Here is a 15,255-nt window from a genome sequence, read left to right on the forward strand (position 1 = left end):
TGTTTGACCTAGATGGGGTGTTTTTTGTTAGCTTTATTTATAGTGTATTTTTTTCTTCATAATAATTAGGAATGAGCAGAAACTCACCTTATTCTCATATTTTCTTGCTACTTTTACCTATAAATGGGGACAGATCCCTTGAAACAGAGCTTGAGTAAGGGTTTTCTGAAGTATAAAGCTTAGTCACTCCTTCAGAAATGGTAAGGTCCCTCCTGAAATGGGTATCTTCCATCTTTGTGACTGGTGTGCCATTTTGGTTGCTAAGGTCCTGATTGTAATCAGCCATGGTATACTGCAACTAGGAAGGATTCATGGCAAGTGAGGACAGTTAATAAAGAAATAGATAGGGAAGTTGCATGCTGACATCCCCCAGGGCTTTTCTACAGGTCCGGATTGTCGGAGGAAGAACTGCATACGAAGGCAGAGTGGAAATTAAGAAGGGTTCCAAGTGGGGCACTATTTGCAGTGAAGGCTGGACTACTAAAGAGGCAATGGTAGTGTGCCGTCAGCTAGGGCTCGGCTACTCTCTGCATGCTATCACAGTAAGTAAGAATGTGAAATGGGTGCAGCAAACCACCTATTTCAGTAGCGCTGTAGTAAAGATTTCTCATTGGAAAACAACACAGGAAAATAAGGGTTTTACAAACTAAGATTTATCTGACAGCTGACATCTGCTGCAGTGACATTTAAAGCAACTTGCTCTGTTTTATATCTAAGCATCAGCAGACCTAAATACTGAATAGCTAACATTTTACACCTACATATACCTCTTTCCATTGTATCTTTACTCTCTTTAGTGATGTTAACGAGGGCTCAAAAAATTAAAAACACCAGGATGATTAATACAGAGCTAAAGGGAGACAGGTTTTAAACCAGCTGCTGTCTTGATTATTAAAATAGATCCCACCTCTCTGTTCTCCATAAGATGTGAATAGATATCAAAGTTCTGTGTGGAAGTGACAAACTTAAATGGGCTGCAGATGGTAATGTAATTGAACATTTCCAAACACTACTCAGCACAATCTGAAGTGACCCACAATGCCACAATGCTAGTTTGATGATTTTGCTACATTATTTTCTAAATAATCCTTTGGCCATGTTTATATTGCATTGCAACCATAAACATTAAAAGGTTAAGAGTGCTCCCTAATCTGTGTCAGACAGACCCATCACAGGCCCATCACCTACTGTAGCAGAAGCATTATGATTGAAACAAAGATGGGTTAAAATTAAAAAGTTAAATAAAGAAAAATGACTTGTATTACCAGATAATATTATCATATGTTGTATGTTGTCTTTATTTACTGTCAGCTGCCAAGTGTTTTGTATTTTTTGTATCTTGTCTCTCCTATTTCATGTACTAATGCCGGTATAAAGTGTGCTACATTTGTATGTAGAAAGTGGTATATAGATTCTGAAAGAAAGGGTTACAGCTGTCCCCATGGCAACCAGTGTCATCCAAGGTTTTCAAATGAAGGAAATAAGAATGACAAGAATGTTGCTTTTCAGATCTGAAGCTTGTGCATTTATAGTCAGCAATGAGAGGCATTCTTTCCAGTAGACAAGCTCGAATAGCTCTTCTGAGATTGACTGTCTGCCCAGAGGTGTGTGAGGCATGTTGTCCATTAATTGAAAGCACAAATTATACTGATGCAAGATCAGCTAAACTCTTTGTAGCTGCATTTACATATTATGTGGCAAGGTTGATCCAAAAGAAGACTTTAATACAAACAGAAGAAGGTTAGCTCATATAGTAATGTATTTGGTTAAAATGGTTAAAATGCCGTGATTAAAATACAGGCTTGGCCACCAGTGAAATATATTTTGGAAGTCTTACGTACTGTAGTGTACTCCACTACACAAAAACACCACATGATCCAGCAGGATAGACACGGCCCACATTTGCAGTGTCTAAAGCTGAGGGAACACAAAGCCACTTTGTGGCTTGGAACTTGGTTTCAGAAGACTAGCTTTCAGGCCACTGCATGACACACCAAGGAAGACGTGGAGTTTGATACAGCAAGGTTGCCTCAGTGGCTTTGTGTTCCCTCAGCTTTAAAGAAATGAAAAAGACTGAACTGCTCCCTCAACCTTCATGAGGTTGGTCACCCCATACTGTAGATTTGAGTCATGCTCATGGGAGGCCGTGTAGGGAAGCTTTCAGACACATCTAGCAGGAACTCTGACCCATGCAGATGAGAAAAGATAATTCAAAACCATATAACTGCTTGTGCAAGAGAGCCGAAATCAGGTAATCAGTGTGTTTCATGTGCGCAATTGTTTTATTATTATTGCAGCTGCAATCACATCAGGTTTCAAATTTAGCTTTGTTTATCTGGAGAGGTATGAGTGTCCATATGAATATGCCATTTATTCATAATGAATCTAACAGCTGAATTGAAGTGTGCAACTTTAAGTGATAAGTCATCACACTATGCAGGCCTTTGTTTGCTGTAAACTGTTGGATTAAAGTACTCTGTGCCCCCTAATGTTATTTCATGTCACATCATCCTTAACCCATTACTGTATTGTTGCCAAGGAAACCTGGTACTGGGATGGCAGCAATGTGACAGAGATGGTGATGAGTGGAGTGAAGTGCACAGGAAATGAAATGTCACTCAGTTACTGCCAACACCATGGGAGCAACATCAACTGCAAAAAGACCGACACACGCTTCGCTGCAGGAGTCATCTGTTCTGAAAGTGAGGCAGGAAGTTAATTCAGCCCTCTATATTGCTTGAAAAAAATATTTCCATGTGTTATAAATCTCATTTTTGGTATTTTTTTGTTGTGTCAGCAATGCCGTGTTTTACAGGTTTAGCCATCTGCAAAACATCTTCCAAGTTTATATTTTTAAGGGGTGTAATATGCTTGTTTCCCATTATTATACTGGTCTAAAGGTCATTTATGCTCATTACATCACAGATAGGGGTGAGTTTAAAAAAGTTATCTGAGTACTCTGACTCATTGGTTAATCAGATTTCTTTCTTTCTCTGCCTGTCAACAGACCAGCTTTCCAGTAAGAGTACTCAAGATCTGAATCTGAATTCACACTCTTAATTACATAATGATAATAAATGCCATATGTTGAGGGCAGTTATTTTGATCAGTGTTTAATACTGCTATGAAGCTCTTACTCATACCTTGTGATACCTGATAGGGCAGGCATTGCCTCTTAGATAATTGACTGAAGTAATACATGTAGCTGAATCTAAAATAGGTCATACTGAAGCAGGCTTTCAATGGGGTGACTGAGCTGCTATTACAATGAGAATGCAAATATTCTAAGCTTTACTTACCTATGAGCTAATCACAGCTGAATAATCTGTGAAGTTAAAAACTTCTCTTTTCCTCAGCTGCCTCTGACTTGGTCCTGAACGCCCCCTTGGTCCAGCAGACCGTCTACATAGAGGACCGGCCGCTGCACATGCTGTACTGCGCCGCTGAGGAGAACTGTCTGTCCAGCTCTGCTGCCAAGGCCAACTGGCCGTATGGGCACCGGCGTCTGCTGAGATTCTCCTCACAGATCCACAACATCGGCCGCGCAGACTTCCGCCCCAAGGCCGGCCGCCACTCCTGGCTGTGGCACGAATGCCATAGGTAAATGGAGGGTCCATCATGACTTCTTCTTGTCTTCTAACCTGTCTGTCCCACTCATGCCTTGAAGGTTTCACTTAACTCATCAGCATGGCTCACTGGTCCTTCAGAGTGGTGTTGGTTTTCATTGAGTTCATTTTTTTTTTTTTTTTGTTAATCTTCTCCATGTAGTTTACATTTTCTAATTTAGTGAACCATGCTTGACTCCATCTTATAATGTCAAGCTAATCGTGTGATGTAGTACCACTTGTTATGTCTTCTGTATAATTAGCTATTGCTGTAAATTAGAGTAATCTGTCGTTTGTATTAATAGGATATTGCATCTCAGTAACTTCATCTCCATTTCTTCTTTGGACTTTAACAGGTTACTGAAGAGTTGTGCTGCTTTGTGTAATTCATTTGCTTATTTGCTTTTTATTTTACATCTCTTCCTCTATTTTCAAATGGCCCTTAGTTCAGTCTCTTCAAAATGACCTTGTGCAAGATTAGGAGAGGATGCTTTGTGATTATTAATAGTTTGATCCCCAGGTGGCACCTTGTGGCTGAAGTATCTTGTTCACAGTGCAACTCTGTTGAGACCCAATATAATTACATACTTTCTAATGTGTTTTGTAGCATATAGTCTTAATAAAATGAGGCAGACTAGTCAACTAGAGATTTTGCGTATTGATCACCCCTCCAATCAACTTCTTCCCAAATCAGTTGATTTAAATTCTAAAACAGCCTTTGGCGCCCCCAGCTGTATGTTGTTCACACCTTAAAAATGATTTGTCTCAATACATTTCTTTTAAAATTACAATAACTGACAGCAACATACTACAATGTGCTAAAATGACATAATTTACAGTACAAGTGTGATTATTATTATTATTATTATTATTATTATTATTATTATTATTATTATTATTATACCAGACACCCTTATCCAGAGTGACTTACAGTTGTTATAAAATACCACAGTGCAAAATATAAATATCACATTATAGAATATCACATTACAGATAAGGGCAGTTATAAAGTACAGTAAAATCAGTAGAAAATAAGATCAATATCAAATAAGAGAAAAATGAGGAATAGAGTAAATAATTACATTTAAGAGCGAATTCGACTAAAAGAACTTAAACTTATAGTAAAAATATTTGCTTTTACGAGTTCATTAAGAGCACATGGTAAGTACGATAGATGGATAAGAACGATGTCAAATAAGCGTTTACAAAAAATTTGAATACTGATACGTATAAGAGTAAAATTAAGTACAAGATACAGGAAATAGATATAATTAAGAGCAGTATTAGAATAAGGCAAGGTATTGAGCAGATCAGTGCAGGTACAAGCTGATGCAAGTACTGGAACAATTGAGTGCCATATAGTCCAGTATAGTCGAATGTTGTGAGGTTAACACATGCTCTCTGAACAGGTGTGTCTTGAGAAGGCGCTGGAAGGTGGTCGGACTGAGCAGTCCTGATATCCGTGGGTAGGTGAGGGGCAGGGGTGGAAAAGGAGCAGGCTTTGGAAGCGGAGGAGCAGTGGGGGTTACTGCTAATCTGCTGGTGGCGGAGAAGCGGAGGGGGGGAGAGGGGGTGTAGGGAGAAAGAGCTAGGAGGGAGCAGAAAGTTCGAGACAGGGATAGGCAAGTACAAGAGATTTGAATTGGGTAGGAGCAGTGATAGGGAGCCAGTGGAGGGAGCGGAGCTGCGGTGTAACATGGGAGAAACAAGGAATCAAAAAGACAAGGCACGCAGCAGAGTTTTCGATGAGCTGTGGTAGACAGAGAGCAGAGACAGGGAGGTCGGCCAGGAGAGAATAGCAGTAGTCAAGGCGGGACTGTACCAGGGCCTGAACTAGGAGCTGTGTGGAGTAGTTGGTGAGAAAGGGGCGAATTCTGTGTATTTTGCTGAGGAAGAAGTGACAGGAACATGCCAGTGTAGAGATGTGCTGAGAGTAGGAGAGGGAGGGGTCGAGGGTGACACAGGTTCTTGGCGGATGAGAAGGTAGAGAGGGTGGTGGATTCAAGAGGAATAGAGATAGAGAGATCAGTGGTGGGGGAGGAAGAGGGAAAGAAAAGGAGCTCTGATTTGGAGAGGTTGAGTTTCAAATGACGCAAGTGCATCCAGGAGGAGATATCGGAGAGGCAAGTAGAGATACGGAGTAAATGTCAGTCACAGGGGAAAAGGAGTGGAAGATCTGGGCATCATCAGCCTAGAAATGATACGAGAAGCCATGGGAGGAGATGTGGGGAGCCAGGGTGCAGGTGGGTCCCAGGACTGAACCTTGGGGGACGCCTGTCAAAAGAGAGCAAGAGGCAGTGGGTGAGCCACGCCAGGACACCCAGTACATGCGATCTGAGAGGTAGGAGGAGAACCAGGCAAGAGCAGTGCTGGAGAGTCCCAGGTCAGCGAGGGAGGACAGGAGAATAGAGTGAATAGAGAATAGAGTGGTCAACTGTCAAAGACAGCAGAGAGGTCGAGGAGAATTAGGACAGAGGAGAGGGAACTGGCATGGGCAGAGAGTAGAGAGTTAGTGACGAGGGAAAAGAGCAGTTTCAGTGCAGTGTGCCGGGCAAAACCAGATTGGAGGGGGTCGAGCAGAGAATGTGTTGACAGGAAAACAGAGAGCTGGCGATGTACAGCTCCCGCGAGGGTTTTAAAGAGGAAAAGAAGAAGGGAGACAGAACAGTAGTTCTGAAGGAATGAGGGATCAATGGAGGTTTTTTTTTAAGATGGGGTGATGCAGGCCTCTTTGGCAGAGGGGAAACAGCTAGAAAGCAGAGAGGTGTTGAGAAGAGAGGAAATGAAAATAATTACTAATAGAATACTGGAATTTCCCATTACAAAAATTATTATTATTATTATTATTATTATTATTATTATTATTATAGAATGCAGTATATTTTGTATTCCTGCCCTGGAGGGAAAATTAGTAATTTTTTATTTTGATTTAAGTTTGATTTTAGTTAACATTTAATATTATAACATATAACAGTTAATATTTTTTTAGGTACTCCTTATAGGTATGCCTTGATGATTAAAAAAATGTAAGTGTTTGTTTGCCCATTTAGAAATCCCCAAACAAAAATGCAGTCATTTATTTGAAATATAACAAGTGCTTGAATTTCAGTGCCCAAAAATTCTGTAATACATCACTCACTTTTAATAAGAAGATATTTGAGCAACATCATGACACCTGTTAGTTGTCCAACAAGTTTTGCCTTTTAATGTGATGAGATTTAAGGACAAGATTATTACAAGCCCTCTTGATTCACTATAAGCAAGTTTTACTCTAGGGTTGCTACCTGGATCCATCACCTTGGGTCACTTTAAGACAGGTTAGGCTTTTTAACTCACCTCTAAACCACAAATGAACCAAGTAAAGTGTGCGAATTGCGTGAGCAGCTTCAATAGATACATCTAATTGTTTTAGGTCTGATTGACAGAAACGACCCCCACAGGAAGTAATTCCTGGCCCTGGGCAGGTATATGATTTTGTTAACTAGCAAGTAAAACAATTCAGTTCATTTAGTGACAGTTCACACAATTCACACTTACTTTACATGTAGAATAAAATCAGTTAATTTGTGGTTTAGGTGAGTTGAGAAATCTGGCCTGTGGTAAACCTATTGACTCACTCAGGCACTGATTACTGTAGCTAGTCAAAAGTAAATAGAAAGTTATCACATCAAGAGGCAACAGCCTCTGAAACTGGTAGCACAATCAACAAGTTTCATGATGTTCAATGACTGGACACTCCTAAAAAAAAAAAAGAAAAATCCAAGCCCTTAATATAACCCATCTGTGGCTCTCTTCATCACAGTGAACTGCTGCTGAGTTGTGTTGACAACCTTCTTGTACAGTGTGGGACGAACCAGGTTTCCTACTTAAGTCATGGCGTACCCTCTATTTGCACCATGGGTTCTATCCATGCAGCGCTTCACCATCTATGGGCCTGATTAATCCTTTCTTAGAAGACACTAAGCAAATATGTTGTATAAAGGCTTATTAAAAACTTATTGGCAACTGCTTGCTAGCAATAAAATGCATTCCACCAATCTATATCTCAAACAGCCAGTTGGCCACAACAGTTTGCAAGCCACCTGTGACCAGGGTTGCCCTACTGTATGCATGGGGGTCATTATGTGTGTTAAAGCCTAAATTGTCAAGCTCTATCAGCCAGGTTTTGCCAGAAGTCTCAAAGAACTTCCAGAAAGTAGGAATCGATCTTTATTCCAGCTGTGGCAAATTGGTTGATAAAAGGAATTCTTATGAATGTCAGCATGAATGCAGATTCTGTTGTTGGGTATTAGTTTTACAATTGAAACCTTTAGCGGTTCCTTTACTGCCTCTCATATCATTTCCACTCTGAGGGGTTAAAGAAGGATTGCACCTGGTCTTCATTTGTTTGTGCTTTAACCTATAGGCATTATCATAGCATGGACATCTTCACCCACTACGACATTCTGACTCTGAATGGCTCCAAAGTGGCAGAAGGACACAAAGCCAGCTTCTGTCTAGAGGATGTAGAATGTGAGGAAGGTAGGACACTAAATAACAAAGTACTGGCAAGTGGGAATGGAAATTATCAATTTTACTGATCAACTAATGACCAGACAAGGGGAACTAAATAGTAGGCTGGGCAGAGGTGTAAGAGCAGGGAGTGAAGTTCCCTAGTGGAAGATAAGGTTGCTGGTAGCAGGTGAACAAAAATCTACAACAGCCTTTCCAGGAGAACACGGGATAGGGTTAATTTGTTCATGGGTAATAGGAAAAATCTGTGGAGGAAGCTTCAGGTACCCAACATCTGTTTCCAACTAGGTTCTTTTCCCGTGTGTTTTTCAGGAATTGCAAAGAGATACGAATGTGCTAACTTTGGAGAGCAGGGCATTACTGTGGGCTGCTGGGATTTGTACCGTCATGATATCGACTGTCAGTGGATTGACATCACAGACATCAAACCAGGAAATTACATTTTCCAGGTACAGTTAATTCTTGTTAATACAAATTTCAAGGAACCAGCAAAATAATTTGTATGCTCAGAAGTCTAATCCAAATGCATCCTGGCAGTTTTTTATTTAAGTTACATTAACACTGAAATCAACTTTAAATTATGGAAGAATGAAAAGTATTATAAATGTAAAAATAATGTGCATTTTATTGAAAATCTATTTTGAAGTTGCATTTTAATATGCATTTTAAATGAACTGCACTTCCAATCTGTGTGTTCCATTCTGATCAAGGGCAGTTTGCTGTTCATAAGCCTGTATTATTGTATCCTGTTTTTTTCAGAATGGTTGAGGAAGGTTTTCGCTGTAATGTTAAAATCTGCAACAACATCTTTCTTTTTCTGTATTATCCACCGCTTTCAACACCTGTACTTTTCTCTGCAAGGTTATGATGCATGAGCACTATGGCAACTTGAAGTATATCATAGGATCTGTAGTCCCAAAACATCACTAAAATACATTACAAATGAATACATTTCCCAATATCCTTTACACTCAGCAATTTAAACTAGAGCAATTTGTTTTTGTTTTTTTAAATGTTCTTCCCTTAGAGGTTTCCAATTGTGCTGGTGCTTTTTAGAAATGTTATTTTGTTATACAACATAGAGTTCTTAAATTTCCAAAACTAGGGCTCCAAAACAGTTTTAAGAGTTGTGGGTGTAAATACTGCAGCTGCTTAAATCATTTAAATATAGCACTCTTGTAGTGCACGTTCCATTCATTTGTTGAGCGCGTTGCTTAGTAGAACTGCTACAAAAATAGTAGCGACATAAGGGCGAAAAAATGGTTTCCATCCACTGCAAATTCTAGCGAGTCAATGGAATTCTCTATAATGTTTCATCATGTCATAGCCTAATTTGCTACGTTGTCGTTATGTTTTCAGGTTATTAGCAAGAAATATACTCGCTAGATGATTTTCCATACATTTTTCTTACTCGCTCGCTATTCTAGTGAGTATATTCTACAGGGTTAAGAAAAATCAATGAACCTTGGCCCTGTTTCACAAAACCAACAATAAAATACACATCCTGTATGGGAAAACTGAACCTGCAGTGAGTGTCAAAAAAGATGTAAGGAAGTGTTGCTGCGTAAAAGGTACTTACAAAGGTAAAGGTATAAAACCTGCTGCATTGTTTTCTCATATTTTCCCACTAGTTTAAAAGTTGCTTATTTCTGCTGTTTTGTTAGAAGTCTTCCAATTATGTGCAGCACAGTGTACTGGGATGCATACAACTAAACTGCATAAGCAGAAAGAAAACAGTAATTTATTTTAAATTAATATCTTTAGCAAAAGGAGACACATTCAGTATGATATGATACAGTCCATGTATGGATAGTATTCATCACATGATTTGAATTAACGTATAATATGATTCAGAAGGATTTCAAATTCATGGATTTCAAAACAAATTCATGATTTCAAAAGTACAGTTTAATAACATAATACAAATTCAAACAAGTCACACACTAGGAAATTAAGTTACCACTTTATCAGTAGTCTAACATAAAATAGAAAGGTCAATTTATTTTACACACACACGCACATATGTGTATGTATGTATATATATATATATATATATATATATATATATATATATATATATATATATATATATATATATATATATATCTATATCAGTAGTGCTAAAACTTTTCTTGTTCTTATGTTCTTAGCTTGTTTTCTTTTTTTGCCAGTATTTTCTTAAACAAAATAACATTTTTTTTTTATTGACATGAATGAGTAGAAACTTTGAACTTAAAACATAAACAAATCAAGTGCAGAGACAACATCATATTTGTTCAGTAATTGTAAAAATAATTGTGTTTATTTGCTCCACGTCTGCCAACTTGTTTTTATCATCACAGCATGCGCATTAAATATTTTGTCGGCACTGGAATGGCGAAGAAGGGCACTAGGAACAGAAATATGCTTTCCATGCAAAATATGCTACGAGTAAAAAATAAAACCACCTCTAGCGAGCGATCTTGTCATCTGAGTAAAAGTCTTATAAGTCGACTTAAACCGTTTTCCGTAGCGTTTGTCTCATATATTTTCTTATTCACATAAGTTTTACCGAGCTTAAGAGTTGGATGGAAAAAGGCCCACAGGTACTTTACATTAAATTACACACAGTTACAGATGAAATACTGAAAACAGGGTTAACCTGGGATCTTACTGAATGACAACAGTAATTATTATAATTTTTATTTCAGCCACTGTAATAGTTTTATTACATTCCTCTGACCTGTTTTTCTCTTTGTTTACACAGGTTGTCATTAACCCAAATTTTGAGGTTGCAGAAAGTGACTTCACCAACAACGCTATGAAATGTAACTGTAAATACGATGGACATCGGATCTGGTTTCACAACTGCCATATTGGTAATACACACTTGTTACGTCTTGATAGATTACCTTTTTTTTGTTCCAATTAAAATGCAATACTTCTAAAGCATGACTAAACAGGACAAAAATCTGTTGGTCAAAAGCAGAGGACATCTATTATAACCTCCCAAACGTGGACTAGTTTTCATCAAGGAAACCAGAAATGCGATGTTGTGGCCAGAGGGCGCTTTTGTGCATGATTTGTAAACAATGAACCAGATGTAAATAACTTGTGCAAGAGAAGAACAAAGCATATCAAATGAGTGCCTTTTCATTTTATTGTACCTTCTTTTCCAAAGGCTACTGGGTCCTTGACCACATTGAATAACTGTTTATTCACTTGAGTGATCTCCAAATGCTTCATTCAAAGCGTGCAATTATTTTTGTATTTTTGGCTTTCCCCAATTTGGATATAGCCAATCATAGCGTTTTTACTGAACAGTTGAATCTCAGGACAGAGTGTACCATTTTTCATATTATATTATGGTTCGCTGTAAAGGCAGGTATTGCTTTGAGGCGAATACCGCGAAATGCTTATATCAATTTTAACATAACACTGACATGATCAATTCACACGGGACTTAAAAGACACAGGATGCTTACATTTAAAACATTACAAGAGGCCCTGATGTCCTGTAAAAGAAGTGGAGGAACTCTGAGAAAATCTGGGATAAAAAAAATATGGACGATTCTCACAGGACTAAATTTCACTGATGTCGATAAAAATTTAAAGGCAACTGGTTTATATTGTGATTTTTTAGTGGCGTGCTAAGAAATACAAGGCACGGAGTGTGATTTAACCAGGGTTCAGGCTAGATGCCATTTGATTCAAACCCCATCAAAAGAAATCTCAAACAAGGTTGCTCTGAATCATTGTCTGATTCATTGTCTCTTTTGAATAGGCTTTAGGGCCTTATAGCTGCTGCTGCTACATGACTGATTGATGGACAGTGCTTTGCGAGTTCTGAACACATGTGAGGCAGATGTATTGCAGGGCCAGCAGTACTGTATAAGAAAGAATGGATGCAGTAAAAAAGCCTGCTGTCTAGCTTGGAAGACATACCTGCAAGCAGGAGTTAATTTGTGCCAGATCGCACCGGATCACACCCAAACGACAAAACGGCAAAAAACTAGCGTTTTTGACAACAAGCGTCGTCGCTCCGGTTCATCAAATTAGTTGGCCCACATTGTTCAGCCATGAAGATATTAAAACATGGTTAGGCTAAGGTCGGGATGCAGCTGCTAACACCAATAATAAATAAGGCACGAAACCTACAAGCAGATGAGAACTTGAAGCATATAAGGACTACTGTAAGTCAAAGTCGGTACATTAGGTAAAAAATTAGGAAACAAAAATGCTAACCCTCTTCCTTAATTATAAGCTCTACAAGTGCTTCCCTGATGCTTGTACTACACCAGCCCTGCTCAGCCCAGCCCACTATTGGTGGTCCAGGCAAAACCTAATCTGTCTCGTTTTTTATTCCCAAATTCTGAATTGCTACACAAATTCAGTATGGTTGATAAGGTTTCTGCTTCTTGCAAGTGCCCAGTATGTACAGGGAGGACCTAAGTAATAGTCTTTAATGTGCTGTAATTGTTCTTTGTTCTTCTCTTCAGGTGATGCCTTCAGCGAAGAGGCTGAAAAGAGGTTCGAACAGTATCCAGGACAGAACAACAAAATTTCTTAACTTCCAGTGGAAAGATGGATGGATACTCCAATGTCACAGAAACGGCAGGCATTTGTCCAACTGAATTTGAAACTATTGACGAAACACTTTCAAACCAGCCTAGTTGAACGTTACCTCAGAATGGACAATGCTGAAAATAAAGCTGAAATACAATGACACACAATATTTGTACTAGGGTATACATTAATACGTTGGTATTATATCCAAATTTAAATTCTTTTGAAGGACTGTGTTATCCAATGCAGCACATCTATACATACAGTATATACTTGAATATTTAGACTTTTCCTCATTGAAATAGACCTGTTTCTTTATCATGTACTATCGGCAGCTTTGTAACTGCAATATAGTTTAAAAAGAATACTTCAATTTACTCGAGAATGTGATTAGCACTAACTTATGTTTTGTTTCTTTTATAAATGCACATCTAACACATGAAGGATCACATGCTGTTGATGAGTCTGAATTGAAATTATATAGTTAGTTTAATCAGATGATTTAGATGTAGGTGAAATAAAATCGGGCATTCCTTGACAAATGTAGCCATATTCCCTGTAAAGAAATATGACCCTTAAAATAGGATTCTCATTGCCCTAGAATAAATTCCAAAAAGCAGGCTGTTTGCTTTAATGTGTTTTAGAGGTGTCACGCCACATTTAATTGGGACTTAAAAATGAACGAAAGTAGATGTTCATTGGAAATAGAAGAGCAAACATGTTATAGTTGTGAGAAGGGTTTACTGTTGAAGGAAAAGTTCAATCTGGCATTATTGACAAGTGGACCTTGCCTTTCCCTGCCTTGTGTCAAAACAGACAAAGAGGTTCTTGCCAGATAGTAGAGGTAACAAAGGCAGAAGCAAGCAAATGTTTCTTAATTCATGTGGATATTTGTCCACATTGTAGTCATGTGTTGTTGTTAGGTACAGTATGCTAGCTAATCAATTTTCTAACTGTTAAGTCTTTTTTTGTTTGTTTATTTTATTTGCTAATGTGTTAAATCTCATTTGAAAGCTGGGATTTTTTCAAATGTCTTTCTAGGAATGGTACCAATTTTTTTTTCCTATCACATTAATTCCACACACACACACACACACTCATAAAAACAGACTAAAGGGCCTCGTTGTAAACTATTTATTGTCCATCAGTCACAGGTAGTATTTATGCGCACCATATTGTACAACTATACTTTGTGCAACTGAAAATGGGAGGGAAATAAAAGTAAAACAATGAACCACTTGATGGCTTCTTGATTTTCTCTGGTTTACCTGATATGTTTTATCTGAGTACTAAAACTGCAATAACTCTATTTGACTATACAAAGGCCACCATCTATACAGAGTAGTTATAAACAGTGCAGAATGGAGAAAGAATATAATTATAAGACAAGACATTGAAATGCTAAACTTCAGCGAGTGTACAATACAGATTACAATACAGAATACAGAATACACATTTTAGTTGGATTTGTTTTGGACACTGTGGCAGGAAATGCGGGTGCGGTGACCCAGACCAGAAGAAAGCACAACAAAAACAAAGGTACGGTGCAGTGGTGCGTGCAACATTTTATTTACAGCAAACAAAAATAAATAGAATATTTAAACAAAAATAAACATTTGCTCGCAGATCAGAAATAAAACAATTTAACAAAATAAATCTCGAACACAAATAATTAATTAAGGTCCGGATGGGCAGTAGCCTTCACGGATCCTTATATTCTTTTAAATTTAGTTTCTCCTCTCTCGCTCCCTCTCGTTCCTCCTCTGAACACCCACCCAGAGTGCAGAGAGCTGCAGGTATTTATTCAGGTGACCACCTCCCGATTACAAACAAATTAATCACTTAACTAATTCGTGAGATGGCCACCTTCTACACACGTTTTATAATGTGGATGGGGCTTCCCATCCACGCTGCAAAACAATAACAAAACTAAAGCACAGCTACGCTGTCATGCAAAATAATAAACAAACAAAACACACGGCAGTTCGCCATCATCTATAAACACAAATATAAAACAACAAACAAATATAAAATAACACAGGTGGAGGGGGAGACCCCGTTCTAAAAATAAACGCGCTGTACAGGGCTGCTCGCCCTGTTACAGACACAGTAAGCCGAGTTTATGTTCCTAAAATTGTTTTTCATTGCACACTTCAATCACTCTTTAACCTGTCTGAAACCATACAAATTCTATCAACCTGCTTTTAGTGTTAGTTGATGTAATGAAAGACCAGGCATTTATCCTAGTCCTTGGAATTTTTCCTGGGAGTTTGCCTTTTTTTCGTGTTTTCCTTTAGTTGCTGTGGTGGCACAGTGAAATGGTTTCCATACAGTCCAGGTCTGTGGAGTTCCTTCCCAAAATAACAGCCCCATTCACTATGATACACCTGTGTAAATCATCAAGGGAAATTAAAATAGTTCAAAACTACCACTGGGGTTTGAGGTCTATGTTTTGCTCCCTGTCAGACAAAATGGTCCACTGATAAGCAAAGATGCCTTGAAATGGTTATTTAAAGGTGACTGTGTTAGTCTAATCTACATCCTCATTATGAGTGTGAATTACACTTGCATACCATTTTCAAGACTTAATCAA

The 15,255-nt window shown here is 38.3% G+C and overlaps 1 protein-coding gene across 6 annotated transcripts in view; it reads left to right on the plus strand.

Annotated features, from left to right (window-relative positions):
- The window catches only part of loxl3b (lysyl oxidase-like 3b), a 46,617-nt gene extending 32,721 nt beyond the window's left edge, over nucleotides 1-13,896 (plus strand). For 4 of the 6 annotated variants that reach the window (XM_041278451.1, XM_041278483.1, XM_041278459.1 and 1 more), the window contains 7 exons: nucleotides 387-542; nucleotides 2,540-2,702; nucleotides 3,357-3,600; nucleotides 8,011-8,126; nucleotides 8,430-8,566; nucleotides 10,864-10,975; nucleotides 12,596-13,896. In XM_041278451.1, the coding sequence (XP_041134385.1) occupies nucleotides 387-542; nucleotides 2,540-2,702; nucleotides 3,357-3,600; nucleotides 8,011-8,126; nucleotides 8,430-8,566; nucleotides 10,864-10,975; nucleotides 12,596-12,666 (999 nt within the window). In that variant the 3' untranslated portion in view covers nucleotides 12,667-13,896. The remainder of the gene's footprint in view (nucleotides 1-386; nucleotides 543-2,539; nucleotides 2,703-3,356; nucleotides 3,601-8,010; nucleotides 8,127-8,429; nucleotides 8,567-10,863; nucleotides 10,976-12,595) is intronic. The other 2 variants (XM_041278476.1, XM_041278491.1) reach the window with 1 other exon arrangement.
- Nucleotides 13,897-15,255: the final 1,359 nt, after the last annotated feature.

Source organism: Polyodon spathula, chromosome 2 (assembly GCF_017654505.1).
Source record: "Polyodon spathula isolate WHYD16114869_AA chromosome 2, ASM1765450v1, whole genome shotgun sequence".
NCBI classification, from domain to species: domain Eukaryota; kingdom Metazoa; phylum Chordata; class Actinopteri; order Acipenseriformes; family Polyodontidae; genus Polyodon; species Polyodon spathula.